This window comes from Centropristis striata, chromosome 15, assembly GCF_030273125.1.
Source record: "Centropristis striata isolate RG_2023a ecotype Rhode Island chromosome 15, C.striata_1.0, whole genome shotgun sequence".
NCBI lineage: Eukaryota > Metazoa > Chordata > Actinopteri > Perciformes > Serranidae > Centropristis > Centropristis striata.
The window spans coordinates 26,460,118-26,488,072 of NC_081531.1; the positions used below are offsets into that span (position 1 = coordinate 26,460,118).

A 27,955-nucleotide genomic window follows, 5' to 3' on the forward strand; every position below is an offset into this window, starting at 1 on the left:
TAAACTCAGATTTAATGATTTTTGGGCTCAATATGTTGATCGAGTAGGTTAAAGTGAGAAAATAACTGTCAGATCATATAGGTGAAGATAAAATGTAACCAAATATGGATATAGTAAACATTTTTTATGTGGTAGGCTACATGAAGGGCAAAATCAAAAGTATTCAAAAGCGGCCAAAATAGGCTCAGACCCCAGAGGGTTAAATGTTCAATATAATAGCACCACCTTCTGACAGGAAGTCAGCCTGACAACAACCATACAGTTTACACACAATTTAGATGGTGTGGTCTACACATACAGAATATGACCCATGGCCTTGTTAGTGTGTGTGTGTGTGTGTGTGTGTGTGTGTGTGTGTGTGTGTGTGCTGCGGACATAATTTGCATGAAGTCATTTTCAGCACCACAGGATCACGTGACTTGCTGTGTGCAACGGTCGCGAAAATACGATGCTCCAGTAGACTAACACCAAAATGCAGGAGAGTGCAAACGGCCGTTGGTCGCTCCTTGCACCTTTAATTATTATACGGAATTCACTCGGGCCTTCATAATAATGTCCACATAAACAACAGGTTCAACCATTAGGCACCTGAAACTTTGGTGCACAGGGTAAACAATCTCTACAAAAACAATATATATATATATATATATATATTATATATATATCAAACAGCAATACAATGCACAGTTACAAAGAAGAAGAAAATAGTTACAGAAAGATAAACAATGCAAAAAAATTAAATAGAAGTAAATAATATTTAAAAAATAAAATAGAAGAATAATTAAATGGAAAAGAATGAAACAAAAACAAATAAATAAAATAAACAGACGCAAGATTGCATGTTAAAGACATTAAAAGCAGTGCATATCGTCACACTGTTAAAATAATCGCCTATGTCATTTTTTGTCAAAATTGTTGTTGTTTTTTTGTCTTAATCATCTCCCCATGATGCCGGCCACCTATGGTAAAATCACCTACATCCTCAGTTGATCAGATCATGTGATTTTACCCCTTTAAGATAATGGCCTATGTCAAGTGTGCGACTTAAGCGGATTTATTATGCCTAAGTCAAAATAAAATGTGACTTAGGCAATTTTTGGAACATGCCTTTGTGACTTAAGCAAGATATGGTAACACTTTATTTTGAAGGTGTCTACTTAAGAGTGACATGAGCGTGTCATAAACATGACATGGGATGTGTCATGAACATCAATGACACTTTGAAGTAACGTTAATGCTAATGATACTTGTCATGTCGTGTTTGTGACAGGTTTGTGTGACTCTTATGTAGACACCTTCAAAATAAAGTGTTACCATATCTTGGTTAAGTCACAAAGGCATGTTCAAAAAAATGCCTAAAACTTGAAAAAATGAGTTAGGCGATTATTTTAACAGGATGACGATATGTTGGCAGTCTTCACAGCTTTTTTGCTTTGTAGACAGAAGAGAGTTGAGATATACTGTTAAAACTCTGACTCTACAAAAACAATAGTCTCCGGTGACACCATACCTGGCACTACGTCGCGAGGCCCATGGCAGTTTGGTGACGGTGGCACGTTCTTTGTTGCGTTCAGTAAAAAAGGGTTTTATTTTGGTAACAGATTCCTGTGCTTCCGGTTTGTGTGTTTGGTATTTGTGGGAATTGACACAGCTGTGTTGAGTCCAGCCAGTGCTGAACTGTTATGATGTGTCAATAGGTTAAAAAGGTGGACGGCACGAATGATGAGAGCCCTCCACGCCCCCCGCCCCCCCTCCGGTCCTGGAGCAGGATATTAAAGGTATGTTCAGACATCACTGACGGTCATCACTGAGAACTTGTGGTTTTATTGATTTTCCGGTGAAACCAGGTCGCTATTTTCTCTCAGTCAGTCACTCTGAAAATGTGTTATTATCGCTGCTTCGGACTGCTGTCCGCCTGCTGGCATTTCCCTTCCCTTGCTTGTTTCCGATAACAATGCTATATAACACGCTGTTGACAATGTAACTGTGTTGCTTCAGTACTTATTGCTGCCCTCCTGTTCTAAACCACCGTGTAAAATAAAAGGCAGAGCAACTGTTTCCTAGTGAGGTGGTACGACTCCCCTCTAATCCGCATTAATACACAGACACACACTGTATGCATGTAAACCAATAGTTGTAACAACACAGACGAGTAATTTGGTCACAGTTTGGAGAAAACATTGGTCAGTGAGTTCGCTCAGTGGCTTTTAAATGAACTTGTAGTGTTTCTGAAACCATTGTATGTTAAACCTGACGCGTCCAGTTAGCAGCTGTAGCGCTAGCAGGCTAACTAGCTACTTTTATTCCTATCAACACTAGGAGGAAATGGAGCCACTGCCCAGCTAAACACTGTTCACAGATCAATGCGCCTGGAAATAAAATTCTCAGTTTAATTAATCATCGTGGATGTGTTTTTCCTCGGAGTGGGAGACATTTTGACGACATTGTCATGTGAGAGTTTGACAGCAGTGAAATATCCTCTACTGTACTCTACTTGGGTTTTCTTCTCCAAACCAAAGCAAGATGGACTCTCAGTCGGCTTGTCTGTCTTGTCAGAGCTCAGATCGACATTTTGCACGGATATGAAAATGTTTGCTTAGAGGTAGGAGCACTTTAGGTAGGCAAACGGCTCGTTTATTCGCACATCTCACATATTTTGTACTGTTATTGTGCGTGAGAAGCTACAGTAGCTTAAGACTTAATTCCCAAGGCAGACACTTCGATCGGGCATCAGCAGTTTTACCTGACAACACAATTAACATTAACATCTGCGTATCAAAACACTCACGGCAACTGTGTCTGCTTAATGAGGCTTTATACTGTTTTATGAAATTGATCCAGTGGTTGCAAGGTTTTGGCCTACATGTTTTGGTTTTGACGACAAGGTCGGATCGCCTGCACGGTGAAGTGATCAGTAGTCAGATCAGACAAAATGTCCCACCGTACTTTGAAGCTGAAAAGGTCTTGACTTGTGCAATGCACTGCAGTGTCAATCACTAATGCTCTATTAAAGTTGCATTGCACACATTTATCCTGCGGCAGAGATCGTGGATTTGGAAAATTGATGCAGAGATGACAACGTAACGCATGACTGAGAGTAGTGTCTTGTATTTTATAGGTCATCGTCATTGCATGACAAAGGCTGTGGCAGATTCATCTTCATCACTCATACCGCATTTTCATACCTGTTTTTTCAGTAAGTATCGCTGTTTTCCACTCATTCACAAATACATATACCAGCATCTAGCTTGGATGATGTCCAGAATAATACATCGAATCATTCGTTCAGTGATTGTGCCAGTAATGCAGAACAAGTGCAAACATGTTGGGAAATACTGACCAATAAAGGAAAAATAGAGAGATGCTTAGTCATCAATACCAGTGTTCAGTAATTCTTCTGCCAATAAAAAAGCCAATAAAAAAGAAATCAGGACTGTGAAGGGGTGCATATTTTATGGTACAACCTTCTCTTCATTGCATGTATCAAGGTGAAAAGAGGTTAGGTGCAACTATACTTTTCTTGACTTGGACATTTTGACATTATTATGTTGAATTACTTATGAACTTATGAACAGCTTTAGTTAATTCTAAGACACTTGAGAGTGGAAAAAATCAATGGTCCACTACCCATTTAGCAAATCCAATTATTGTATCATGGTGTCCTAGGGCTGGGCGATATGGACCAAAAGTCATATCCCGATATATTTAGGCTGAATATCGATATATGATATATTTATCGCAAAGTGAGAGCAAATGTTCTGTCAAAGCCAAATAAGACATGTCACAAGTAGTTTTAATGAAACCGTTTATTTAAGTGAACATAAATACTGTATAACAACAGGAGAACCTTTTTTTTTAATCAAAGCTCCATAAAGTGTACATTTAAATAAAAAAAATATCTTAAATAAAAACAGCCTATGAAATAAAATGGCGATATGGTCTAATTCCATATCGCATTTAAAAATATATTGATATATCTTTTATATCGATATATCGCCCAGCCCTAACTTAGTAACAGCTTTAGTTAATTCTAAGACACTTGAGAGTGAAAAAATCAATGGTCCACTACGCATTTAGCAAATCCAATTATTGTACCATGGTGTCCCCATATCAATGAAAAAGTCTTCACTTCTCCTTATTCTTTATTTAACCTGTTCCTTTGAAATGTGGTAACATGACAGAATCAAGCTAATATTTTACCTTTAAATCACTTTACATAACTTATCTCACTTATTATCTTCTGTAATTAAAGCTCTAAGAAAGCACAGAGTCTATTAATGATCTTATTTAGCTCTTGTAGTGACCATTAACAAAATAGTTTCCCACTGTTCCAACAGTAGTGATTACTACAAACTTATTTTCTTCGTACCTTTTGCCATATTGAAATTATTAGTTGTGTGATGTGTTTTTCGCTCTTGTTGGATCACTTGGAACTTTTTCACAAGTGAAGCATATTTGTAAAGACGTTCTGTAGATTGATTCAAGTCTAAACAATCCAAACAGGAAGGAACTAATTAATTTGCTTAGAAGCACAACAATGTTGAAAGAAAGTTGTGATCCATCACTCGCTAGCTAGTGCCTGGCAGTCAATCCCTCGGCAATTTATTTTATTTAATTCTTAAGAGCTTGAAGTAGGGTTGTCACGATACTAAAATTTTCAACTCGATACCGATACTCTGGAAAATATTCGATACTCGATACCATTTTCGATACCACCAGGATAAAAACAAAGACCCCAAAATTTAACAGAAATATTTTTATTAACAAGAAAAATGTAACATGTTAATATTAACAGAACCACAGGTTAAATATTTATAATGAAAAACAGCTGTGCAAAAAGAAACTGCAACTATGATAACAAGCTTCAGATACTCGATACTTTTGAAAATGAGTATCGTATCCAGATACAACGTTTTAGCATCGATGCTTTTTTGAGTATCGATACTTTTGGCAACCCTAGCTTGAAGTCATAAAATGTTCTGGTCTGGTCATTCACATTAGCAGTAGTCATTATCACACTTATAATTACAAACCTCCAACACTAACTATTTTGGTAGCAAGCATTACTGCTTACATTGCATACTAAATAACTAATGATGGATATTAGGATGCTTGTTTTCACTGTGCATGTTCGGTATAGACATGGTCTTATGCTGTGCCAAATCTGTTGTATTTTAGGTGCGGTAGTACCATGAAGGGGGAAGGAAGGGGTAAGGAGCTACCTGTTGGAGAGGAGGTCACTGACAAGCGTCCCAAACGCAAGTGCTTGCAGTGGCACCCACTTCTTTCCAAGAAGGCTCTGGATTTCTCTGAGGAGGAAGAAGAGGAGGATGAGGAAGAGATGGAGAAGGTGAGTGTGTTTGCCTTGACACGTCATTTAATCACAACTGTCCAAGGTTGAACAACAGATCTGTCAGTTTATCACAAAGATGGTACATAAACCACAGTACAGCATTGCATCTGGTGGTTTTCGATTTCTTTTTTTTCTTTTTTTTTAGAATTTTATTTTATTAATTTCTGCGGGTCGTCGTAGTTAGGTACCAGGAAGTACCCCAGAACAACAAAAATTTAAAAAGCAATTTCAGAATTTCATCAATATCAAAGTTTATAGTATTTAATCAAAATCAAAGTTACTTCCGAATTTCATCTGTCTTATTCAATGCGTATTGAGGTTCAATGCTTCCCTCAATACCAATAATTGGTTATACAGACCCACCCCTACCAACCTGTCACCCCCCCCCCCCCCCCCCCCCCCCCCCCCCCCACCCAATAACCCACCCACGCTGCACAGGATAGAGCTGAAAACACCTAGTCAGGGTTCATACGGATGCTTGAAATCCTTGAAACTGCTTAAATTTTAATGTTGTATTTTCAAGGTTTGAAAAGTGCTTGGATTTTGGATAAAGTGCTTGAAAATGCTTTAAATTCTTACTATATTTCTCGTGCAATCTGACTATAGATAATCACATGTTCAATGAAAAAAATACAAAATTGAATATTGAGATTAGCAAACTGTACTTTTGGTTGTTAAAAGTGTAAAACCATCGCTGTCAGTATGGTTGAGTCAAATTATCCCTTGTAGCATGTAAGTACCCATCTAAAACATGCAACTTACAGCCATTGTAAGGTCCTGGAAAAGCTTGAAAACGGACCTTGAAAGTCCCTGAAAAGTGCTTGAATTTGACCACCGAAAAAGTGTATGAACCTCGCCTAGTACACAAGACTACTCTATCTCAACGCTGGTCCACATTCAAAACCGGAGACACACACACACACGCGGCCACACACACACGACAAAAAATAAATAAATATGTATTTTTTCTGATTTCTTATCAGCACCCAGTGCTGTGTGGCGAGGACCAGGGGTCAATAGTGCAGTGTGGGAGAACAGCAGAGGAAGTGGAGGAAGACTCGAGTGAACAGCGGGCACGACGTCCAATGAATGCCTTCCTCCTCTTCTGTAAACGCCACCGCTCCCTGGTGCGGCAGGAACACCCTCGCTTGGATAACCGTGGGGCCACCAAAATCCTGGCGGACTGGTGGGCTGTGCTGGAGCCCAAAGAGAAGCAGAAATACACTGACATGGCAAAGGAGGTGAGACGTTTTCTTACCCTTACACCTACTAACATAGGGCCTTGTAGAACCTGATAATGTAATAAATTCCTGATAATGTAATAACCCTGATAATGTAATAAAAATCTGCACTTGAGTCCATTGAAAATGTAATAAAACCTGATAATGTAATAACTGTTGAATGCATTCGTGTGTCATGGAAACCTCGTTTTTGAAAAACGGATGAACAGGTCAAAAGTTAACAAACATTCAACTTTGACCTGTTGGTGGCGCTAGAGCTCTTGAGCTAGAGTTGCCTGAGTGGTCTGCTGTTAAATTATTACAAGATTGGGGAATTATTACATTATCAGGACTTGCGAAATGAAGGCTAACCTGATAATGTAATAACCTCCCATTAATGTTATACTTTATTACATTATTGGGAAGTTATTACATTATCAGGTTTTATTACATTTTCAATGGACTCAAGTGCAGAGTTTTATTACATTATCTGGGTTATTACATTATCGGGAAATTATTACATTATCAGGTTCTACAGGCCTCATTCACCAACAGTTCTTAAGAAGAAATTTCGTATTATTGTTTGAGACTCGTTCTCAGGTAAAAACAGAATCTATGTACCTTAGAGAGCACCCTTGCGAACATTTGAGTAGGGCTGCAACTAACGATTATTTTCATTATCGATTAATCTGTCGATTGTTTAAACGATTAATCGATTAGTTGTTTGGTCAATAAAATGTTGAAAAATATCAATCAGTGTTTCCCAAACCACAAGATGACGTCCTCAAATCTCTTGTTTTGTCCACAAACCAAAGAGATATTCAGTTTATTGTCATAAAGGAACAAAGAAACCAGAAATATTCACATTGAAGAAGCTGACATCAGAGAATTTGGACTTATTGTCTTAAAAAACTGCTCAAACCAATTATTCGATTATCAAAATAGTTGACGATTAATTCAATAATCGATTATTGTTCGATTAATCGAATAATTGTTGCAGCTCTACATTTGAGTGCTAAAAGTTTTTTTTTTTTTTTTTTTTTTAATTGGTAATTGCAATTTTTTCAATTAGATTAATGTTGTATAACATTATAGTATTTAATTAAGTTATATTTTTATTATTTATACTATTTTTTGATGATTAATTATCTTTTTTTTTTTTTTTTTACAAAGCAATAAGGTATTTCGCATTAAATAAACATTACACACGAATACTTCTTTTTATATCAGTTTAATTAATGATCACCATGCCATCCAATTTTCCATCCAAGATTATTTTATGGGCTGTTTTACCTTTTTTGGGGTAGTCCAGCTGAACATGGACAGGAGAAACTCTGAAAGACTGAGAGGGGATGACATGCAGCAAAAAGCCACAGATCGAGATTGAACCCGGGCTGCTGCAGTAAGAACTCAGACTTAGCACCTTAGCTAGCAGGGCTCCCCATAGAACTGTGTTTTGTGTGTGTGTTATTTTATGTCCCCTATTGATGCTACTAAATATGACAGCTTGTGGCGTTTACTTCCTGCAGAAGTACCTTCACTTCAGAACTACTGACTACAGTTTTTTATGTGTGCACTGCAAAAAAGGTGTCTAAAAACAAGATAAAAAACACTAAATCTGAGGGAAATTATCTCGCTGCATGGACAGACACAAACCAACGGGTGACGTCACGATGACTACGTCTATTATTTATACAGTCTATGGCTGCAAGGCTGATCAGCAACACTGTATCCAGTTCTATAATACATCCATGGTGAGCTGTCATTAGGTATTTAGCATTAGCTCAAAGTACAGGCTAACAGAGCAACTAGCATGGTTTAGTCTTATTTAAACTTTAGACAGGGCCAAGTTGTTCTTGTCTCTATGCTAAGCTAAGCTAAGCTAACCTGGCTGCTGAAGATAACGTTGTGGGGAAAGAAAAAGGTGTATCTAACAACAAGATTAAAACACTAAATCTGAGGGAAATGATCTTGCAGCATGGATGGATAAGAAATGAACTCTTAAAAGAAATAAATTATGTTACTCTTCTAAATCTAAAGTTTTTTTTTATCTTGCTAAGAAACAAATAATTGTCAGTGCACTCTGCTCAGGCCAGTTCATTGCTGCTTGCATCTTTAATTTATCTTGTTTTAAGAGTTAATCTCTTATTTTAAGACGACAACATGTTTATTTCTAGATTTAATAATCTTAATTTAAGAAACCTTGTCAAGTGAAATTATCTGTCCATGCAGCAAGATCATTTCCCTCAGATTTACTGTTTTTATCTTGTTTTTAGACACACCTTTTTTACGTGTAGGGTCCAGTGCTCCAGCATTTCTTTTGTTTGGGCATTCTTCACTTCGCTTCACTTCAATTCAATTTCTGTGTTGCACATGGCCTGGTAGTCTTATGCCCTGTTATGGAGACTAACTGGACATTTATCCATGCTTTTTAGGATTAACTGGCACACTTTAGCTTACAAGGACAACAGGGTTCATTATTATGAGAAAACTGACACAAAGAAGTCTGCAGTTTAAGAACATCTTCATGAACATGACATGGGCTTTTCATAGGACCTTTCTTTAGGACAAATTTGAGAAAAAACTTTGTATATTTGTGAATGATTCCCATAATTTCTAACTCTCGTACAGCAGCACTAAAGTAAGTTTGTAATGTTAATTTAAACTTTTTAAGGAGCTGGTGCAACTTCGCTGGCAACAAGCTCCTGGATTATTTTATACAGCTGTGTACTGGTGTTGTAATAAAAGAAATCGCTACAATGAATTTAAGAGCTATTCCAGCATGACATCATATGAGTAGCAAAGTAAAACCAAAAGCAAAGGAGAAAGGTCCTTCTGCACTGTCATCCTGTTTTGCTGAGAGTCAGATGGAAATTTAAAAACTTTTGTTTTCTAACCATTTTAAGAGGATTATTTGATTTGATTGATCCACTGCAATTTTGGGTAGTACATAATAATAATAATAATAAAAAAATAAATAATAAGACATTAGTTTTATATAGCGCTTTTCTCAACACTGAAAGACACTTTACATAACAGAAGAAATAAATAAAAAATGATAAAACATAACCCAAAACATTTTCACTATAATTTTAGTTAGTTTTAGTTAGTTTTGTAACCACACAATACAGTTTCAGTTAGTTATTGTTTTTTAAAAAACTCTGTTTTTTTTATTTCATTAAACGAAAATGTTTTTTCAATTCTAGTTTTTGTTATTTCGTTAGTTTTCGTTAACTATAATAACCTTGGTGAGGACTTAGAAGTGGATTCGCTGGGTGGTGCTACCCAAAACAAATGAATTCAAGTGGTTGTGTATATAACATCATTTACAATGTGTACACCAAGGTTATAATAGTTTTGGATTTTTCATTAGTTTTAGTTTTAATTTCATTGTGATTTTTTGTTTACAAATTCAGTTAGTTTTAATTTGTTTTTAGAGTGAGTTTACTAGTTTGAATTCGTTTTTTTATTAGTTTTAGTGTTAGTTTTAGTTTTTTTGTAATGGGGTATTTGTTAGGTCCCAGATTCAATGTCACAATAAATGTTTCCTTTATTTCCTTTGATTATCCATTTCAATATAAATAATGTTACTAAGTCATAAAACCAGATAGATGAAATAGGTTTCATATCAACCAAAAAGGTTTACATATGAAAAAAGATGAAAAACGAAGGACATTTTCACTATAATTTTTGTTAGTTTTGTAACACAATACAGTTTCAGTTAGTTATCGTTTTTTTTTAAAACTCGATTTTATTTGAATTTCAGTTAAAGAAAATGTTTTTTCAATTCTAGTTGTCGTTATTTCCTTAGTTTTCCTTAACTATAATAACCTTGGTGAGGACTTTGAAGTGGATTGACTGGGGGACTGGGAGCCAGTGGAGGTTATGGAGGACAGGAGTGATGTCATGGGTACAAGAGTGGGTGAGGAGACGAGCAGAAGAGTGTGGATATATTGAAGTTTCTTGAGTGTTTTGGATGGTGAACCGTAGAGCAGGCTGTTGCAGTAGTCGAGTCTGGATGTGATGAAGGAGTGGATGATGGTCTCAGCAGCTGGAAGGGAGAAGGATGGAGGGAGGTGGGCAACATTCCTGAGGTGGAAAAAGACTGTTCTGGTGATGATTTTGATGTGCTGGTTGAAGGAGAGGCTTTGGTCAAAGATGACACCAAGGTCACGGACACGAGGAGAAGGGAGCACAGTGGAGCCGTCGATGGAGAGGGAGAAGTAAAAGGCAGATTTGGTGAGAAATTTGAGACCGATGATGATGATGATGATTTGTCACTGTTGAGCTTGAAAATGTTGGTTTGGAGCCAGGATTTCATTTCAGTGATGCAGTTAGTGAGGGTAGAGTGAGTGGCAGGAGTGATGGCTTTGGTGGAAATGTGGAGCTGAATGTCGTCTGCAAAGCAATGAAAATGGAGTCCATGCTTTCTGGTGTAAGATCTACATAGAATTGGTGACGATTAGGGCCGGGACTCGATTAAAAAATGAATCTAATTAATTAGAGGCTTTGTAATTAATTAATCGAAATTAATCGCATTTTAAGCGCATATAAATATTTGACCTGAGAACAGTGAGAAGTAATTTTTTTCATCTGGATTTATAGTATACCGTTTAATACCACATTAGCGTCCATGCTAGCTGCTATATGTTTTGCATTGAGGTGATACTTGAGGCTGGATGTACTGCGGTGATATGTGAATTCCTTGTTGCATAGCAACACAACCATGCTCTTATGGACGCTTCCATCCGTTGTTTTTTTGTAACAAAATGTCCCATCATCCACGGGGCCAACCAAAGCGTCTCATCAGCTTCTTCCTTCATGTTCACTGTGGTTTGTTGTTGTCTGAACTCATGAACGCTAGCTGGTGCTCCAGTATAATCGGTCCGCCTAAAACTCATCCAGTGAGAAACGTTCCGCGGTGCAAAAATAAGTGCACCTGGGCACACATTGGGTTTTTTCATGCGTTATTTGTCAGTGACAGAGAATGGGAGGGGGGCAGAGGGGAAGACATGCAGCAAAGGGCCCCAGGTTATACTCGAACCCGGGTCCACTGCAACAAGGACTCAGTCTTAGTGGTATGCACTCTACCAGTAAACCATAGGGATGCCCCAGCACATGTCACTGCTGGGATTTTCCCGCACGGCCATCTCTAGGGTTTAGAGAGGATGGTCAGAAAAAGAGAAAATAGTCTTCTGGGCCAAAATGCCTTGTTGGTGCCAGAGGAAAATGGCTGGACTGGTTTAGCCCTGGAAAACTAATTTTTAAATCAATCTTCTTACTGTAAATGTTGGAGTTCTACATCAGTGGTTCTCAACCTTTTTTCAGTCATGTACCCCCTGTGAAATATTTTTTCAGCCAAGTACCCCCTAACCAGGGCAAAGCATTTTTGGTTGGAAAAAAAAAGGCTTAAAAACAGAGCGCTGTGTCATCAGTGTCTGATTTATTAAACTTTGGAATTAATAAACACATACAAAATTCAAACATTTGAAAAAATATATATATTTCAAACATTTTAAATGTGAATAATGCATGACTAAATTTATCGCAAATATTTCTCATCACTAAAATGTAGTGATTCAAACTAATGTAGTAAAAACAGTGAGCATATAACCATTTCAAACTATAACTGCTACACTTCAACAACGACTCCATCTTTGAGTTTTCAAGTGATTGACAGGTGATGCCAGGTGGCATATGACAGGTTGGGTCCAACCATCCTGGTATGGGGGAGACTCTGGGTTTTTAGGATCAGGAAATTGAATAGCCTACTGAATATACAATTCATTTTATGAACTTATACTTATATTTTCCTAAAACATTCATTAAATAATTATTTATAAAGGATTTTTGCATGGATGCTACTTTTTAAATGTATATTTTAAAATCTCATGAACCCCCTGGAGTGCCTTCATGTACCCCCAGGTGTACGCCTACCCCCATTTGAGAACCACTGCTCTACATGAGCAGTAAACCACTTATTTGGATAAATTTGGAGGAGATATATTTCACATGAGCAATTTCTGCAGTTGTATTTTTTCCCAGCTTTTTTTCTCATTGGTTTCAAGTGGGTGGATATAGGTCATCATATATTCTGTTTCAGAAGTTCATAGAATATAAACTGCCTGTGAAATGTATTGTATTGAATGAAAAAAGTACTCTCCATAGCATGAACCATAGAATTATAATGATGGCATGAACTACTTGATTACTAACAATCCCTTAATGGAATGCATCATTTTTGATGTGAATATTACTACCTTACAACACTACACATCAGTTATGAAACAAAACAATGATGACTCATACGTGTCTGAATTCCCCAGGTAGTGGACACAATTGGATTTCTCTTGAATGGGAAGGATTTCAGACACTGCAGAAAAATAGTTGATGGGTTACCTTTTTATGTTGCCAAGGCACTGTGAATAAAGTCCGATCAAACCACATCCACACAGCTCTGATAAAGCAGTTCAACTTAATTTTTTTACTGTTTAACTCTTGATTTGTCATACCAAGAATGTTGTTTTCCTGAATTTAACTAAGTGATTGTTGCTTAATTTGTTATCAGTATTTCATGCCATTGTGAAATACATTATTAAGATTTGATCATTTGTTATCAGAGGCTGTAAGGTTTTGCTTTTAATCAAATCAATTCTGTTCTTTCAGTACAAAGATGCCTTTATGAAGGCAAACCCAGGCTATAAGTGGTGTCCGACCACCAGCAAACCAGTTAAGAGCCCTTCCTGTCAGCCAGTCAGCAACCCTCGCAAAAAAATTTGGTCCTTCCCTTCCAACTCAACCAAGGACTCCACTACTGCCAAAAAAGTTCCCAAAACTGACAGCATGCCACAGTTAAACTTTGCCATGGCAGGTGTGTATAACAAAGAAATGTCTGTTTTGTGAGGACATGACAACATGTTGGCTAGTTTTCTAACGAATTTCATTCTTTGTCAGATCCTACGAAGATGGGAGGTCTTAGCATGCTGCTATTAGCTGGGGAACATGCCCTCACAAATAGAGAGGTAGGTCACTGTTGGAGCCACCCATGGGTGTATCCTTGTAATGCACCAGCTCCAATCAGACTAATCACTAATTCAAGTTTTATCTGTAGGACGTAACATTTGTGTTATGGTTTTGAATTTTAAGGGTTTTTTCTTTTTCGTTTTAATTTAACAGACTAACGCAGTATTGTTTACCTTTCTAGATCCCTTCCAGCATTAAACCTAGTTTACCTGACACAGCCAGCGAAGGGAACTCCTTTCCAGGGGATGAAGAAGAGGTGTGATCTCCCCACTCCCACCCCATACATATCTAAGAGCAGTTACCTGCTGTTGCATTGTCTCATTAAAGCAAGTCACTGATGCGGTCTGACTAGCCAGAGATATCTGCAAAGTCGAAAAAAAAGTATCTAATAAGACCTGCAATGTGTACATCACCATTTAGAAACAGCGTAACACCTAGTCGTGCCCATGCTGTGTTGCAGCAGCTCGTTGTGGGAAGTAACTAAGTATTTAACTGACTTGATGCATTATTGGAAACTGTTTGGAAAAAGCATTTAAAATAATAAGTGGCAGATTGGTTTGATTGGATGAACCAAAAGTCTTCAGTGCTGTTCTCTGCTATTCTTTTTAATATGAATAAATACTGTGAACTGATGCTATTAAAGCATCTACGCTAACCTCTTCAGGAGCCCCTGCCATTGTTGTTTAGCGTGAACACACTGTGTTGTCACACACACCTGAACCAAGCACGCCACCTATCAGTAGGTCCTAACAGGTGCTGATTGGTCAGAACCTTCAGCTGTTCCAGTCAAATGCCTTACTTTGAATTCTCGCATCATCCTGTTGTAATTGCAATAATGCAGCTGCTGTGCAAGGTAAATGTACATCGTCCAACTTGCAAAAAAATGCTAATCAACTACCCAAACCCAAGCCAAGCGTCACGGCCCCCTTCACTCCGCCGCACCATCTGTCCCATTCACACAGACGTTGCTCACCTCTGTTACTTCTGCTGCCAGCTCAGAGGCTTGACACATTTGTCCCCTTATTCCGTCTTTGTAACTTATATACAGACAGCAAGGCAGAATAAAGCCACACTATTAAGCCTTAAACAGGCTGCGTGCTACACTGCCCTACAAAGACTAACTGCAGCAACTATGCAAAGGGTGAAACTGAAAAAAACTGTTTTAAAGTTTTTTTAACTGGCCAGCCAAATTGGTTATAGTTAGGTTAGTGATATGACACTTATTTCTACATGTATTGCTGATGTAATTTTTACGCTCAGAAATCCTAACGATTTATTTGATCTTTGACCCCAAAAATGTACTGCATCACTGTAAAAGGTTCTAATAGTAATGCACAAATAGTGCAGTAAATACAATGTTGTTGTCTTCTTTTAGCTTTTATATTTAGTTTCAGTGAATAAACATTTTCAAATTGATATTTGATAAGTGTATTTAAAAGTGTTTAACAATTATATTCAAAGAAAAATGTTATATTTTAGTCTTATTATCATTACTTCATCACTATCTATATAATAATTTCCCTTTCAAATAAACTTATAATTTCTATTGTTTTTAAGTTCAAATTAGTGTTTATATATATATATATATATATATATATATATATATATATGTATCCAAAGCAGACTGTGGTAAGTGCAATTACTGCTTGGTTTTGGGGTAAATTTTGTGGTTTTTATTTTATATAATTATTTCTGTGAAATAAAGCAAAATTGAAATCTAAAACTTTGTCACAAGATAAAACAGACATCAAGGAGTTCATTTTTAGTTATAAACAAAATTGTAGTTACTGCAGTTAGGCTTTGTAGGGCAGTATAGATTAAGCTACCAGCAGAGTAGCCCAAATAATGTATCAACAGAAAATCATCATCAGAAAATAATACCTATAATATATATATAAAAAAAAAATACCTATAATAATAAAATAATAATAATATAAGAAATGTATTTATTTGAAAATGGACAATGTAGACTACACCAAAAACATTCAAATAAATGATCATGTACCTGAGTAAGCTTAAAGGCTAGTTTTCTAGATGCTGTCAGTTATCCTAATGCATTGACAAAAAGTCCTTTTATGCTATTTTAATTTGCTGAACCCACTTTTAAACTGATTAGTTATCTAATAACTTCAATTAATAACTTGTTTTTGCTCACCTTATTTCAATCTACAGATGCTGTCTGGGACGATACCGAACAGAGTGCCTGACATTTCTGAAAGCAGTGTTAAATCTGACCCTTCCCCACTGGCAGAGGTATGGCTGGATTTCAACACATGAACGATGTACCAATTATAATTTTTATTGTGGAAAAGAGTTCATTTCAGTTATCATTTTGAATAGACAATAGAGAATACACAAGCAAAGGGCCTTAACTGTGCCGCATTGTAGTAACCTTGAACACAGGGAAACCACATTTATTACTTAATTGTAAAGTTTTATATCAGCCCCAGCCATGTAGTACCATGTATGATCAACTCTATCTCCACAAGGAGAGTCTGAGCAATCAACAATGTGACAGTAGAAGAATAACTATGCATTTCCTGAAGAAAGTGTGTGAAAATGTAAAAGTATTAAATGAATTGCCTCTAAAATCTTAAAGGTTAAATGTTTGACTGCACCGCTAACAACTTACCTGCATTACCTAAAGGATCTAAGAGCTGAGATATATTTCTATAGAAGGAAGAGGCCAAATTGAAATATTGTCAATGAAGAAGTTAAGATTAATCAACTGAACAGGCCGAAAGAAGAAATACTTTTATCTTATAAATGTGCATGTTACATATACAATACACATTTGTCATGGCAGAAACAGGACAGGTGTAACTGTAAACATTAAAAATGATAACATTGCATTAAGGTTAGCTAGATATAGTTCCTCTAGTTACTGAAAACTAAGATCAATCATATTACTGAAATCAGAGAATTTGGACTTATTGTCTTGTAAAAAGACATTTTGATCATCAAAATAGTTGATGATTAATGTATTATACAATTGTTCGATTAACCGAATAATTGCTGCAACTCTAAATTAAAATACATTGTGCTTTCAGGAAAGCATAGGATGTGATTCGTTACAACAACAAAACATTAGCTGCCTGTAGGCAAACCACAATGTGGGAGTAGTTGGTTATGCAGCTGTCTTTTCCCTTTTGTATCACATAGCTGGCTAACCATGGTAACCTGTGTGGCACTGCCAGCTTCAGAGGTTCACATCAAAACCTGCTTACAACCTGACTACTGACTAGTTGGTTCACTGCGGAATTGCAGTCATCATTTTTACAGCATCCTGACAGGAACAGATGATTTTACAATAAAATGACCTTCTATCCATCCATTTTCATCCACCTATCCAGGGCCTGGTTGTCTGTTAGTCAAGGCATTCATGCTCAGATGATAACAAAAATGTTATTGTATGTTCACAGTCATCGCTCTCTGTGGCACCTGAAGGAAAACCATGCAGACAGTCCGCTCTCTTTCAGCTTGCTGAGGTAAGCATTTGATAATTTGTACATAGTTAAATAGTTCATCTAGTTTTATTTAATAAATGGTGAGAGTGTTTAACTATGAAAACATCTGATTGACATGATCAGACTGTACTGTATCAGTTATTTTTTACCATCAATTATATTTCATGTCAAAATAACAATGACAATGCCTTGTTTATGAGCGTGTTTGTTGCAAAAATGAGCTACAACTAGTCTTATGTTAACTGAAAGCAAAAATTGACATTTTGTTCATTTTACTTTTAGTGGTGGAAAGTCTTAACGTCTCTATGACATTCGTTCCCTTTTCCTTTTTGACATTTTTCCATATACTCAACAGTAAATGTTATAGTTAAAAAAATTAACTGTGTAATTATAATGACTATCAAAATGAATTGTTTACTGCTGTTTATTTACCAATGCAGGTGGCAGACAAGAGTTCACATATTACAACCGTCTTCCAATCCTTTAATATGATTCTGTGTCATATGAGACCAAATCATTCATTCTGTAGTAGATCCACAAAAGTTTATATATCTCCTTAGAAAATGTTAAGATTTGTTAAGCAAGGATTTTGTCACTAATAGGTGGAATAAAGTATTTAGTCATTGCAATGTTACACAATGCACTTAGATGAAACTTCTGATCCAGAAACTATAGAAATTAAATGTATAGGTGACTTATAAGGAGCATCGTTAGTCATGTTATATTAATTTGTTTAATAATGATTCTCTGCTTGAAAACGGGGGACTGCCCCCTCTGGGTGGAGAGAGAGGTACTGCCTCAAGCGAAGGAGTTCCAGTATCTCGGGGTCTTGTTCAGCAGTGAGGGTAGAACGGAGCGTGAGATGGACAGGCGGTTTGGTGCGGCGTCAACAGTGATGCAGGCGTTGTACCAGACCGTCATGGTGAAGAAGGAGCTGAGCCTGAAGGCAAAGCTCTTGATTTACCGGTCCATCCATGTTCCAACCCTCACTTATGGTCATGAACTTTGGGTAGTGACTGAAAGAACAAGATCGCTGATACAAGCGGCTGAAATGAGCTTCCTCCGTAGGGTGGCTGGGCTCAGCCTTAGAGATAGGGTGAGGAGCTCAGACATCCGGAGGGAGCTCGGAGTAGAGCCGCTGCTCCTTCGCGTCGAAAGGAGTCAGCTGAGGTAAGGATCCTCCGGGGCGCCTCCCGTTAGAGGTGTTCAGGGCACGTCCAACTGGTAGGAGTCCCCGGGGAAGACCAAGAACGCCTGGCCTGAGAACGTCTCGGGGTCCCCCAGGAGGAGCTGCACATTGTGTCTGGGGAGAGGGATGTCTGGAGTGCCCTGCTTAGCCTGCTGCCCCCGCGACCCGGCCCCGGATAAGCGGACGAGTATGGATGGATGGATGTTGAATAATGAGGTTTGTTTTCTTGTTTGTTAAGATGTGCCTCGCATCCGAAGCAGGACAGATGGACACAGTGGTATCTCAGCCTGCAGACAGCTCCTCTACAGCCTCTCTCCGGCAAGCTACAGTCGAGCCGGAGATCAAGGAGGAGAAAGCAGACAGTAACAACAGCCCTCCCTCCTCTCATGCATCAGCCCTTTTACCTTTCCTCCATGTCACTTCTACCTCTACTGATGCCATTCCCCCACAACTCAACAGTCAAAATGCACGTGTCAAAAACAAGAGCAAGAAAAAAGAGGTGGCCAAGTTAAATGATAACGATGAGATCCCTTTCTCAACCAAGAAGATCATTAATAAGTGCAACCATGCAGAATCAAACGTGGACAGTGTCTTCAGTACAATTGAGGCAGTGGCCAAAGGGACCTGGAAGGACACAGAAGAGAAGCCCAAGAAGAAGATTCAGAGCAGTCTAAGTGGTGGAAACTCTGGTTTGCCCAAAAAGAAGAGTAAGCCCAAAGTCAAGACCTTTGTCAAAGAAAAAGAGGAGGAGATGGAGGATGACTGTGGGCAGTGCAGTTCCTCTGAGGTGGAAATGAAGGAAGAAATGGCTGAAGAAGAAGCAAGTATAGGAAGCACAGACTTTCAGGGAAGCATGGCAGAAGCTCATCCCTTCCCCTGCAGCCCTTCACCTGCTAAGCTCAAAGAGGAAGACAGGGGGAAGGAGAGGTCGAATGAGGGGACCTTTGACTCCAACACAGAGAACCACAGCTCCAGGAAATCAGAGCGGAGCTGTAAAGGAGCCTTGTATAAAACCCTTGTTTCTGAGGGAATGCTTACTTCACTGAGAGCCAATATTGACCGAGGTACTCATTTTGATTTTAGACCAAACTGAATAATAAATATAAGATTCATAACGTGGTCAGTGTTATGTTGATAATGCGTATTAACAAATCATCTTTTACTGTTTGTCTTAATTGTTGAATATGTGTCGGTAGGTAAACGAGGTGCTTTCCGTGCTTCTGATCATGATGCTAACTGGACTGATAACAGCTGGACAGTTTCTCAGATAGGATCTAATAACCCCAAGAAGCTGAAAAAGTCAAAGTCCAAAGATGAATGTTCACAGGGGTGAGTCATGCCACTTCCTATTAATATGTTGTACCTTTCTATAGCATAAGCATACACTACAATGATTTTCCAGGGAAGTTATAAAATAGGCCAGGTTGGACATCGGACGTTGTGTATGCAAAGTTACTATACATATTAGGGCTGGGCGATATGGACCAAAAGTCATATTCCGACAAATTTAGGCTGAATATTGATATACGATATATATCCCAATATTTTTATCACAAAATGAGAGCGAATGTTCAGTCAAAGCCAAATATGACATGTCACATGTAGTTATATTAAATCTGTTTACTTAAGTGACCATAAATACTGTATAACAACAGGAGTACTTTTTTATTTTATTTTAATCAAAGCTCCATAAAGTGCACATTTAAATTAAAAAAAATATCTTAAATAAAAATAGCCTATGAAATAAAATAGGCCAATCTTTTTCCAAAATAAATATATTTATATGGGAAAAGAATAACGAACATTACAAAATAACTAAATATGACAAACCCTAGTGAGGGCAGCATTTATATATAAAGAAAGAAAAATAAATAAATTGTAATATATCGATATATGCAATATGGTCTAATTCCATATCACATTTAAAAATATATCAATATATCTTTTATATCAATATATCACCCAGCCCTAATACATATACATTATAGCCCATATTCAGAACGGTCAGAAAGAGAAATACCTCACAAGCCCATTTAATTGGCTGTTGTAATGTAATTTTGCAACTGATTTTGTCTCTGCCTTTAGATAGCAGTCCATTCCTTACTTTCTAACAATAACATGTATCCAGAAAGGACCAGTTAATATTAAAATTATAATTATATTAAATGAAATAACTTAACAAGCCTGCTGGTGATAAATGCTTTTCCTGCTAGTTCCTTCCTACTTTACCAATGGCTCAAATCTCAACCGTAACATAAGTCTGAGCAAGGCTTTAGTTAAGTTTAATTATATTTTTTATTGAACAACCAAGTTGTGAAAAGAAAACATTATGCATAACTGAAAAGGAAAAAGTGCCACACACATTCTGTAGAAATGCTTTGTTATAGTGTCTCACTTTATTTCTTGTTTGAGGAGGAGGGTAGTTTCCCCTGCAGCATTAGACCAAGAATCTTTGCTAATCTCTACAGGGAAATGTATTGTATGATTGCTTATGTTTAGGTAAGGTTATTATATGCTCCAGTATGTAATCTGAACTTTACTTGTCAGCCTAGGGAAGCTGGAGGAAGAGTTTGAAAGGAAGTTTAACAGCCTGCCACAGTATAGCCCAATGACATTTGATAAAAAGGGTACTGCTGTTGCAAAGAAGAAGAAGACTGACAGCTCCACTGTCCAAGAGGAAGTCTCTAAAGCCGGGAAAGGTAAGCTCAAACTGTAAACATCTCTCCAGTTAATAAAAACAATTTTTTGATATCCTCTCATGTTTCCATATTCCACTCTGCACCTGTTTGTTAGTCATGTTTTCCACACTCCATAACATGGAGTTTCTGTTCTCCTTTTTTCTTTGCTTTTTTACTATATCAGGGTCATCTCCATCTCAGAAAAAGACTTCATTCCACAAGATTGTTAGGAAGCACAAACAAAAAAAGGAGAAGCCAGGTGCAGTTGACAAAGGTGAACTAGAAAGTTTGTGCATTTTAAAACAGGGATATGGACATTTTCAGAGGTATTTACCAGATTCCTCTGGCGGTAACACATTCCCAAATTTTCGATACAATAACCTACATGTCTGGTTTATGGCCTTGAAAACTCCTTTGGTAAAAAACAAAAACAACTTGTATCACAGAATCTACCTTCAAAGCACAAAGAGATCATTATTTGCAGTCAACAAGGTTGTAAAAAATCTTACAGTGTTTTTTCTGTTGATATTATAAATTTGCTGTACTCATCAGAAATATTTATTAAGAATTAACTGTTGTGCGAACAATACTTTATTCTGATTAAATGACAATGATATTACACAAATGAATGAAGAATTGTTGTATCATTAACGTACCTTCTTGTGAAGAGGATGGAACACCTTTGTGTCATTGGTTTTCAGTATGTCCCGCATGTGCAAAGTGTTCATCATTGAAATTATTATTTTTTCTCACAACAGCGGCACAGAGTGAATCCACCATGCCAGATTTATCTTCAAAAGCCAAATCGTGTGCGCCTGTTGCCATAATGTGCCCAGATGTCCAGGGCCCGACTAGTATGGAGGCACTAGTTGGTAGTCAGAAAAGGAAGGCTAGGAAGACCAAGATCACACACTTGGTGCGCACACCGAATGGCAGCGTGTCTCCAGCTGAGGGTGAGTGATGATGATGATTAATCCATTGACCATTAAGGCTACGTTTATATGATGACGGTCTGAACAGAAGACGCAAAAGTGGCGTCGCGTCTTTGCTTTCTATTTCGCGTTTAGACGTTTTTAGTGTTTTTGGGAGGTAATCTGTGTGCATACGGTGACGCTAAAGTGTGTGAATTGGATTGGTTATACATGCAAGGCGGCATCACTTAAAGCGATAAGAGCATCTTTGGGCATGTGGAAGTTTTCACGCCACGCATTTTCATCAGCTACTCCTTCCACAAAGTTCTCCACCATCCACTAGATCTCCCAGGTCTCGTCCAAAGCTCTGGAGGGTGGATTCAGATTTTTGCGTTTTTATGCCCCCAAAAACACCGTCACCGCCTAAACGAAAGGCACTTCCCATAAAATATTTTGTCGTTTTCACCCGCAAGCGTCCTCGGGTCTAAACGGGGGCCTTAGTGTGAAACTAGAAAGATCTGTCTGTCTTTCAGTCATCTTTGATGGGGGAAAATGGAAGAAACACAGAGGTGGGACCCACCTCCCTCCCCACATAAGTGTGCTTATATAATTGGAAACAAATACACTGAAAGCTTCATCCAGAGAAGAGGTGTTTGCCATGGGTGGTTGCCAGTTGAAGTCAGAACTTTAATGTGTGTATATAAATGCACTGCAAAAACCAACTGACATAAAATAAGAAATAAATAACTACAATTAAGCAAATACAAGCTCGAAACAAGTAAAATTATCTGCTAGTGCAGTAAGTGAATTTTTTTGTAAGAATTCTTTAAATAAGTAAAAAATGATCTACACACTGGAGAAACAATGATGGCTTGAAATAAATCCAAATATACTTATTTTGAGTAATTGTGGCTTGAATAGCCCGACTGTAGTAACATTAAAATAAGCCAGAAACTTGAAACGAGCACGTTTTGGTGGTAGAAAATGCTTTTGAAATAACAACCAACCTACATGCAAATAAAACTCTCAACTAGAGCCAATATTTTATGTAACAGCTCACTATATTCAACAGTTGAATAGCTTGAGAAGCATGAAAAAGCTCACAATGTCAATCCTAAAAAGAAGTCTTTAAACAATAAGATAATTAAATAAGCACATAATACTAATAATTAAATAAGCACATAAAGCTATGGTCAGTAGCTACATTATACAATATAATAACAGTAACAATATAATTAAGCTACTATTGCTACATATAAGAAGAAAATACTTGGTAAGCTTCATGATTTTTGCAGTGTGAACTTGCTGTTCAGTGGGATCAATGTACTGCTCCATCCATGCACTAGCCACCCACCCCAATGTATGGTTGTGTGTTCTATATGGGTGACTGCTGGCCTCTATTGTTAACAAACTTTCAGTGGTCACGTCTAACACTGGAAAAGAGCTTCACAAATGTAGTAATTTACCATAGAACTGAAAATGTAATTAAAATAAAAATGCTTTTAATGTTTGTTTGTTTTTCTTTACAGAGTACAAAACTAGGGACCTGAACCAGGAAGAGGATAAGAAGCCATTACCCCAACATAATTTATGCAATGAAAAAGGGTGCTCCAGTAATCCCAGAGCAGAGGAGGCAGAGAGGGGCACCATACCACAAGAGCTACCTGCTTTCTTTAGCTTGGCAGCCCTCGCTGAGGTAGCAGCTATGGAAAACATTCACAGGTAGAGTCACTGAATAGTTTCTATACCATAACATAACATATGCTACAGCCAATACAATTCATCGTGCTGCAACATTAGTCGTGCTGCGGAAGCCAAGAACGACCATTCCTGTGATCGCTACTGCGACCGGCTAATGTGAGCGGCTACTGCGAGCGGCTAATGTGAGCGGCTACTGCGAGCGGCTGATGTGAGCGGCTACTGCGACCGGCTAATGCGAGCGGCTACTGCGACCGGCTAATGCGAGCGGCTAATGTGACCGGCTAATGCGAGCGGCTAATGCGACTAGCTAATGTGAGCGGCTACTGCGACCGGCTAATGCGAGCGGCTAATGTGACCGGCTACTGCGACCGGCTTTCTTGAATGTTTTTGTTCTGGGGTCATACGCCAGCGAGGGGGGTTGGGGGTGGGGGTGGAGCATGCGCACATGCGTTGTCTTATCATACATGCCGGCAAAATTCCTATTCCAATCACATTATCTGGTAAACTTGACAATAGAGTCTATGGACCAGGCCTGGTATTTCATCATCTTAGGGGCAAGCCAATTTGGCCTTTGGTGTTGTCAATGTTTTGAGGGCACTAAGGCCATAAAATAGAATTATTTTCAGGACACGGAAAAAAATAATTTCACTGAAGTATTAAGGACGATTTCAGTAAAATATATGAAGCTGTTTACAATTGATTGGAATTTTCGAATCGCCAGTAGTTGTATAAACTTTTCAGAAGTTTATTCAGTCACAGCATTAGCACGTCAGTTTGATTAAGTTTACTGGAACCATATTTGTTTTTAAGTTGTTGTCACTTTAACTGATATGTTATTATTTTGCTACACAGCGTTAAATGTCAGCAAAGGCTAATTTATGAACACTATTTTTCTATCATCTTCTTAGTCATTTTGTTTTATGATGAATTATGAAGGTCAGTTTCAACAACAGCATTATGAATTAATCATTAATCAGCCTTCTGACATTTAATAATGCTGATGATTGAGATTTCACCACAAGATGGGTTGCAGAAATTTGACAAATTTTTTGGTATATATGCTATAAATAGCCAAAGCTGCACGTAATGACAACTGCTCTGTTGGTGAAACTGCAATTCCTTTTTGCTGTAGTTCTAATGAGTCTAATGAGAGTATAGCAGGCTCAAGCAACAATGTGCAGACAGTGTAAACTGTGTTTCTTCATCCATTTATGGTTCACTGTGGATGTGTGTAGGTGCATGTTCACCCGGCTCAACAATGATTTAGTGTTTTAAAACATAACCATAAAAATGGTTTAAATGATCTGACGCCGTGTGGACAGATTTTTAAATATTTTCAGGTCTGCTAAATTGTGAGATTTGACTATTCACATAATCGAGTGCCTCCAAACGGGTGGTATCCTTCAGGTTGGAACAAGCAATTTACAACAAGTTTGTGCAGGTAAGAAGGTTTGTTGAATTTGACTTGGAACACACAAACAAATCCAACAAAGCAAAGTAAGTTAGGTTTGGAATAGTAAAGCAAAGCCTTGTGAAGATTTTCAATATGCTTTAATTTAAAAAAAACACAGGGCCTCATTTATCAAACGAGCAAAGAAACAAGTGCAGATCTGAGCGTATATTTGGTCTTACCACAGAGTTCACGTGGGATTTATCAAAAGTTTGTATCTCTCCAATCACAGCGTGAGAATGATCGGCTGTTGATAAATGTGGCGGCTCGAAATAAGCGTAATTTAAATACCACGCCCTAATATATATAATATATATATATAATGTATATACCTGATTCAGAAGGCTCGCCTCCAGAGTTTACAACACAGAAAACTCCCCCCCTAAAGTCGCTTTATTAGCAACGTGCACCGTTACAAATAACAACAGGAGGAAATAGACATATTACAGAAATACACAGCGACAGAGGTTTATGAAATATAAGTACTTATAGTTATAAACTCAAACAAATTCAGTGAATATTTTACATTTGGACCACAGACTTAAAAGTTGTCACAGCTTTTTGGTTGAAGGTGGTGAACAATATTTTAAAGTAAGTTTTAATCCCAAAAGAAGAGGAATTTCTCAGAGTCAGAAAGTGAAACGCTGACGTCCAACAGCTGCAACACAACAAACTGGTTTTGTTTGGCAGCATAAAAAGTGAAAAGGAAGGAAATCAGTGGTGCTGTCAGCAGAGTAGCAGTGGACCATTAAATTCCCGGTGAGGTTGAAATATTTCATTTATACATTGTGATATCTAAAGCCTAATAGCATATGTAATATCCAAATATTGTTATTGTTATTACTATGATGGAGAGATATTATTCACCTCTTTACATTTAGTAATAATTATGTTGGTTCCCAGTCAGAGGAGTGTGTGGCAGCACTGATTGGAAATGTTTCTATTGGGTCAGAACCGCTGCTGAAGGAGATGCTGACGCTCCGGTGTCCAGCAGGATAATAATAATAATATTATTATTAATAATAATTATAATCTAATAATAATAATAATAACGGTAAACAGCAGAAGACAACAACAATTAATAGCCTCGTCTAGTATTCTGTTTAAAGAATGTCACGGTCGCAGGGTGAATTTATTTTAAATTATGTTTTAATGATAAATAATGAAGCCTAAACATGTTTTGCTTTGTCACCATTAAAAAAAACACCACAAAGTTTGATCAGCTCCAGGCATCGATACAATAGTCTAAGATCAATTGTCCGTCTCAGACGTGTGGACTTCACGCTGACTCAAATTCACGTACACGAGCTGAGAGCAGACTGAGATCTGATCGTACCCTCCGCTCACGTCCACACTGATAAATAACGAGCCTTGCATAGAAATGATCGTACGCCCACTTTACGCTCACTTTCTGTCGTGCGCTCGTTTGATAAATGAGGGCCACAGGCTGTTTGAGAAAGTGTGAACTAAGTCTTAAGAAGTTTCAATGTCCTGTTTCAGCGGCCCAAGAGGCTTGGCTGAAAATCCGAAGAAAGAGCTCGCCCAGACTCCGGTCCTCATCTCCTGTGCCGATCAGTGAAACTCTGCTGCTGTTACAAGATGCCACAACATGGACACTGACAGTGGAGCTATACTTTTCTCAGTGGTAACTTTACACTGAAGAGAGACTTGATCAGGAAGCTTCGGACAGACCCCACCTTACCATTGTGGTAAAATTGCTTGATGGTGGGGAAAAGAGACCCTCTCCTCCTCTGTGTTCCTGGCTATCTCAGTGTTTTTCCCAAAAGCCTTCCTTTTGTTTGAGGGAGGTTGCCTTTCTGAACTCCTCTCGCTACTTTTAGATGCTCTGTTTGGGCCTGTGGAACCCAGAAGTCGCCCAGTGCATGGCTTCCCTTATAGAGATGGTTGTCATGGCTTTATTTCACACTGTTTTGTTAAATAGAGGTCAATTTTAAGGTCAAGTCTTGTGTGATAAAATATAGCATTTTAGGTAGGGCAAGAAATCCCAACACTGCATTTGTTTTGGAGACAAACACAGCTTTCTGTCACCTTTTTACCTCACACACACGCCTACTGAAATTTTCCCTCCACCTCTAGTAGATACCTCTGTGTTTGAATGGTTCTTGTCCTTTCCATTCCTTCAAGCTTCAACCCAAAATGACTTTAACCAGGGTAAATTATCATGATGGATTTACTTCCATAACCAACTACTTGCTTAGTATTTCCCTGTGGCACACTAATATGGTGTACTCGAACTATGAAGCAATCATGGTTGGGTATTTAATATGTAAGTTATGATGCTACTGTAAAACAGTATATGGTAGCTACAAATAATCATGTTAGACTGAATGTGAATGTTAGAGCAATTTGCATACCTTTACATCTCAACTTGAGTTGACTATAGCTGAGGGTGTCCTGCTTATCCTGTAGTAGTAGGTCCACAGTGTCCCTGTCAGGCTTATGAGACAGTAGTTCAGCTTCAAAACTTCTTCTTGTTGATAGGAAGGTTGTGTGAAAGTGATTTAAATATAGCCTTAACCTTCCCACATAGACCCTTTCAACCGGACCTAGAACCAGCTTCTTGCTCAATGCCATCACAGTTCTAAAGTGTAAAAGTTTTTGAAAAGTGAAATGCAGTTTTAATACTTGATCTTATTGTAGGTTGCGTAGCAATTACAAGGCTTAATTCCTTGTGTGCAACTTATTTCATGGAATAGGTGTTTTATTTTTTATTACATAACCCCTGCACTAATTTGTAGCTGAAGTTTGCATTACCCTTGTAAGGGTGATAAAATGTCTTGTCTCCACCAGTCAGTGTTCTCATAGCAGAATCTCTCCATGGTGTCTTCACTATCCTCAGGAGGTGGCTAAAGCCAGCCAACAAAAAATCAGAAGTTTGCTAATCTAAGTGGAACATTTGTTTCATTAAATACATTTATACAACGTCTCATAAAATGAGCAAT

At 37.9% G+C, this 27,955-nt stretch overlaps 1 protein-coding gene across 4 annotated transcripts; it reads left to right on the forward strand.

Moving 5' to 3' along the window:
• The first annotated feature begins 1,502 nt into the window (after nt 1–1,502).
• On the forward strand, nt 1,503–27,683 carry LOC131986444 (HMG box transcription factor BBX). 4 transcript variants are annotated; one of them, XM_059351404.1, is made up of 16 exons: nt 1,503–1,778; nt 3,119–3,196; nt 5,179–5,350; nt 6,337–6,594; nt 13,240–13,444; nt 13,528–13,595; nt 13,778–13,852; nt 15,769–15,849; nt 17,019–17,084; nt 18,491–19,316; nt 19,449–19,581; nt 20,800–20,951; nt 21,115–21,204; nt 21,689–21,883; nt 23,371–23,563; nt 26,493–27,683. In XM_059351404.1, the coding sequence occupies exons 3-16, from the start codon at nt 5,192–5,194 to the stop codon at nt 26,569–26,571; spliced, it is 2,580 nt and encodes an 859-aa protein (XP_059207387.1). In that variant the 5' UTR covers nt 1,503–1,778; nt 3,119–3,196; nt 5,179–5,191; the 3' UTR covers nt 26,572–27,683. The 4 variants fall into 4 exon arrangements, with proteins under 4 accessions (XP_059207387.1, XP_059207388.1, XP_059207389.1 ...); XM_059351406.1 differs by lacking the exon at nt 1,503–1,778 and adding an exon at nt 2,314–2,602 and having other exon boundaries at nt 3,102–3,196; XM_059351405.1 differs by lacking the exon at nt 3,119–3,196.
• Nucleotides 27,684–27,955: the final 272 nt, after the last annotated feature.